At 40.2% G+C, this 5,000-nt stretch overlaps 2 protein-coding genes across 3 annotated transcripts in view; both read left to right on the top strand.

Annotated features, from left to right (window-relative positions):
• Positions 1-614, top strand: part of LOC138013260 (tubulin alpha-1 chain-like) — a 30,492-nt gene extending 29,878 nt beyond the window's left edge. The window contains exon 6 of one of the 2 annotated variants that reach the window (XM_068860281.1): positions 29-604. In XM_068860281.1, coding sequence (XP_068716382.1) covers positions 29-331 — 303 coding nt within the window. In that variant the 3' untranslated portion in view covers positions 332-604. Of the gene's footprint in view, positions 1-28 lie in introns of both variants that reach the window. The other variant, XM_068860280.1, reaches the window with a different exon arrangement.
• A 1,647-nt stretch (positions 615-2,261) lies between these two features.
• Positions 2,262-5,000, top strand: part of LOC138012886 (tubulin alpha-1 chain-like) — a 4,451-nt gene continuing 1,712 nt past the window's right edge. Inside the window, exons 1-2 of the mRNA XM_068859820.1 lie at positions 2,262-2,400; positions 2,661-2,883. Coding sequence (XP_068715921.1) covers positions 2,398-2,400; positions 2,661-2,883 — 226 coding nt within the window. The 5' untranslated portion in view covers positions 2,262-2,397. The remainder of the gene's footprint in view (positions 2,401-2,660; positions 2,884-5,000) is intronic.

The raw sequence follows: 5,000 nt of genomic DNA on the forward strand, positions 1-5,000 counted from the left end.
TATTTTTAATCTCTCTGTGCATTTTCAGGTTGGAATTAACTACCAGCCCCCCACAGTTGTCCCCGGTGGAGACTTGGCGAAGGTTCAACGTGCTGTGTGTATGTTGAGTAACACAACAGCCATTGCAGAGGCCTGGGCTCGTCTGGATCACAAGTTTGATCTGATGTACGCCAAACGTGCGTTTGTTCATTGGTACGTAGGTGAGGGTATGGAAGAAGGAGAATTCTCTGAAGCTCGTGAAGATTTGGCTGCACTGGAGAAGGATTATGAAGAAGTTGGCGTTGATTCTGTTGATGCTGAAGGAGAGGAGGAGGAAGGAGACGAGTACTAGAAACTCCATTCATTTATGAATCAGTGTCTAGAAAGCTGGGTTTTATATATCGAATTCAGAAAGTAAAGTCATCAGTGGGGTGTTTGAGATCTCCCATTGTGTTAATTAATGAACTCCTTCTTCACTTCGTTCTATTTTGGTTGGGTCATTCCTCGCCTTTTTCCAAAAGGTGTTGCTGCCACAATTTGGCCTTGGCAGGTATGCCCGTATTGGGAGAGTCGGTTACCCTATAAAGATTCTTTTATGCCTCTTTCCATTCCTAAAACCACTTGAAGGAAAGGCGGATCTAGGATTTTGGATAGGGGAGTGCACATGTCACACGGAAATGCACAGGAAGCCCAATCTTTATATGTTAGACAATGTATAATACATGCTTTTAAGAGGGTTAGGGCTGTAGTATGATAAATCTGTAAATGATGAGGCAAATAAAAATCTAACTTAATGCAGTTTTTGTGCTTTTAATATCCTCTAGTAGCTTAATTCGGTTTGCGGTTTTTTAGCTAATCTTACATTACTAGGAAGAATTATGAGTGTAACATGACAGTAATATCAAGTGCCTTTGACAATGTGTCTAGAAGGTCCGGCCCTGGTACCTTGTCCCATTTCATCCTCCAAATGTGGACTTCTGTGTTAACGGTTTTAGGCGAAGGCAAGTCATTTTGATAAAAATCGAACAACCCATTGGTGTCGGTGGAGTCAGATAAGTTCATTACAGATGGGATAAGTTTTAAGCCTTCAGTTGCTCTTTTGGCTTCTTCTGAGAAATGTCAGTTCCATCAACAAATGATCTACAAGTGGTAATGTTACATTTCGTTTATAGTATTCTTTTGGTAACCGAGGGGGGTGGGGGGTGCACGTGCACCCAGTGCACCTCCCCTAGATCCGCCCTTGTGAAAAGCGTGCCCACTGGTTGTTTTTGACCGTCTCGAAAGTCCTTGAAGACTGTTTAATTTTGTTTGTTTATTTGTTTGTTTTGGGTTCTTGAGCGCATAAACATTTTTAATTCGATACCCACCATTTTTAGACTGCGAGCAGTCCTTTCATAAATCAGTCGAGCAGCCCGCGTTTCAGAGGCAGTCGTGTTTTGTCACGCAATCAAGCCTCCCTCGGTCATTTTATTCGTTTGCGTGACTTAACACGACTGGTTACTCTGAAACGCGGGCCGTTCGACTGATTTATGAAGGGACTGCTCGCAATCTACACCAGTTTAAACTTAATGAAACTTTAGTGAGAATGTTTAGTACCTTATCTACACAAAACTAAGGGTGCGTTCGATTCACCCTATCATGTCTGGCATTTTGAAGCAACAAGGATAATAAAGATATGTTTAAAATAGCATTTTAGCAAGTGTTTGACAATTTTAATGTGAATGTACGTAAAAACGAAGGATTTCTAACTTCTATTCCATGTATTCCTATTCCGGAATACGTTCAATCGAACGCACCCGAAGTGTCTCGTCTTATGTGCCTAAGGAACCACGCCATTAGTCATTGGGTGCTTCGTGTTCTTCTCTCGCGTCTCGTTCTTCACGCGCGACGCCAACGCAGGGCGCCTGTTTATAGCAACCACACATGAAATCAATGTTGGCATGGTTTCAAATTCACACCCAATATCCGGCAAACCTGTTTTACTGGTTCACAATTGCTGAGACCACCAATCTGTCATCGTCACCAGGCAACGCTTCACTGATTGCGAAACGCTGTCGTTGCAGCCACTGAACTGTGCATTCCTTGTTGAAGAAATATGCTTTTTAATAGGCGATGATGTTCTAACAAATATTAGAATCTCAAGGGAGAAGTATCAGCCTTCCGAGATTGCTTAACTTGAAATGTGAGAGCTGTCTGTGTGACAAATATTTATCACGGAAAGGTGATTAAAATAACAACACGTCAATCAATACAATGTTGTTATGGTTACGTAGGATTATAGTATAAAGCACGATGTTTGCGGCTGCAGGACATTCAGTGAACGTTGTTCCGAGTCTTCTGGTGAAAGCCGTTACCTTTCGAAAGGAGACTATTTAACATACTTTTCAATCCGCGTTGTAACAAAAATCTCAGATCAATATGGTAAGTGATTAGTTTTTCGTTTTGATGTTGAATTACAGCGATGTCGTGAAAGAACAGAAAATCGAGCGCTTTGTCTGTTCTTTCAACCGTTGAATTATTGACCGCGCCTTTAGTGAATTCTTCTCCTTATCTTTTCGAGTTCGAAACTGAATATTTTCAAAGATATCCCTTGCTTTAGAAAACTTTCAGAAAGCGAACCACGCTAGGATAATGGGGACACAGTTACTAGTTTCCTTTTAATTAATTTTGTATCGCAACAGCGTGAATGTATCTCAGTCCATGTTGGCCAAGCTGGTGTTCAGATTGGAAACGCTTGTTGGGAGTTGTACTGTTTAGAACATGGAATTCAACCTGATGGCCAGATGCCGAGCGACAAGACCATCGGCGGTGGAGATGATTCGTTCAACACGTTTTTCAGCGAAACTGGAGCGGGAAAGCACGTCCCTCGCGCCGTGTTCGTTGACTTGGAACCAACCGTCGTTGGTGAGTAAAAAGAATTTATCCTACATCTTCACATCGATGATATGTTTTTATACCAAACCTGAACTGAATTTTAAAGCAAATCTTGTGAGTAAAATAGGCGCCACAGTTTTGTATTCTTCTCATCGCTTGGAGCGCTGAAGTTCCATTACGATCGACACTCCAGTTCAAACTCGTAAGTTATAATCCACCTTCCTTCGTTTTGAAGAACGAAATATCTAACAAATGAGTCGTTGCCTTCTCGACGAATTCATTGCCGCCGTAAAAAAGCCAAGACATTCAGCCATATCACTTTAGCAAACCCTGTCCCAAAGCGTAATATAATATATTTTTTTACGTTCGAGTGAAAAACGAAAAGAAGTCTAAGGAAAGGCGTTGGGTTATGTAAATATCTTTCTCAATATTCAAATGAGACAGTTCGAGTTTTTTTGAACCTCGTTTCAACTATTGTCCATTTTCACTTTTTTCCTCTCGAGAATTTCCTTGTACCTTGTGATAAGGATTAACACTAGGTTATACGAAGTTAGAAAAGTTTAGATTGTGCGCGCTTTCCGTGGAGTTGCAACTAAAAAAGCTACTTTGCTAAACACGCGTGGTTCGAGTGCTTAATTTAAATTCTCGCAGTTGTGTCATGTTTAAGTTTGGCAGTTGAGTTATTCTTGCCAAAATTTCTTCTGAGCACCGCCGTGGTTGAAATGAATTGTTTCGGGACAAAATTTGGTCTGCAATTTAGCCCGAATTTTCGTTCAAACCAGAAATGTTTTGTGTATTTAATTTTCATGAGCGGCAAGCCCCATTAAATTTTAACACTAGCTTGGATATTTGGGTTTCGGTTTCGTTTCTTCTGTTCCTCTGAACGAGATTGGAGCAACTTTCACGGACGAATTCTATCGAGCATTTGCTGGCATTTAGAGGAAAATATCTAGTGCTGCTGGCATTTAGAGGTAAATTAATGTCTGGTGTTGCTGTCGCGAACGAAATTCCTTGTGGCAAGCGTGTCAACGCCAGCAGGGAGTCTCGACTGGTGGATGAGAATACTTGACACAACATTGCTATTGTTCAAAGCACTTGGAACTCAAATCAATATCCGATTTTGTCGTCAGAATTAGAAAAAGCTTGATTGGAAATAGTCCCTTCCGTTCAAATAATTTTACATATCCAGCAGGAAACCGTCTAGTCTTGGTCAGCTAAGCAATGTCACTGGTTGTGGGACAAACAACATTAATTAATTTTAGTTTCTCAGACCTTGAAATTCCTGTATTTGATTCTAATACTGCTTAAACGCAAAAGCACCTTTCTTTGAGGGAACTATCAGGGACTTTGAATGTGTTTACTAAAAGTTTAGGTAAGGCTGTTAATACCCCCTGCCTTTTCTTTTGCAACAAGGATGGAGCAAACAAACAGTGATCACTAACGATAAATAGACTTATATAGTGCATCGTCCATATGAATTGAGTATGTACACATTAGATTTACAATATTCAAAGAGTGTAGTTGACGTAGAGATTTAATATGCCAATAAAATATTATTGATAGGGACTTTAGAGAACTGTAGAGGTGTCGCTATTATACATGTCTGTAGTATTACTGTATATACTAAAACTGTGGATAACATTGGAGTTGTGTTCTGATTGGCCACTCAAACTCCAGATGTCCTTTGCTGTTTACCTCGAGCAACTTGTGCAGGATTTGTGCCCGAAAACATTGTAATTATTGCAGGAATTAACAAGTTAAAATCACCTTCATGTGCTATATTAAAACAACACTATACATCTGGTCTCATCTGTGTTGGTGACTGGACTTGTATTAGTGGAGGACATTGAACTTGCTGCTAAACAAGGAGTGCAACATTATTTTCAAGTCCTTGCACAAAAAGCAGAGTTAAATGTTCTATTTAAAAAAGCAGTGCGTATTACAATCTAATCCACTCCTGTTTTGGCTTATGATGGTCAAGTAAGTTCACAAGAAATGTCCCTACTTGTTAACCCTTTCACTGAAGAGTGCTTCCCATTGACAAGTAAAATTGTCTGGCATTAGACAGAGTGAAATCTAAGTGTCAATTGGCATTTTTGGCGGTGAAAGGGTTAACTTGGTGAGCAAAGTTTTAAGCCAGTTTTTTT

This window comes from Montipora foliosa, chromosome 8 (genome assembly GCF_036669935.1).
Source record: "Montipora foliosa isolate CH-2021 chromosome 8, ASM3666993v2, whole genome shotgun sequence".
Taxonomy (NCBI): Eukaryota; Metazoa; Cnidaria; class Anthozoa; order Scleractinia; family Acroporidae; genus Montipora; species Montipora foliosa.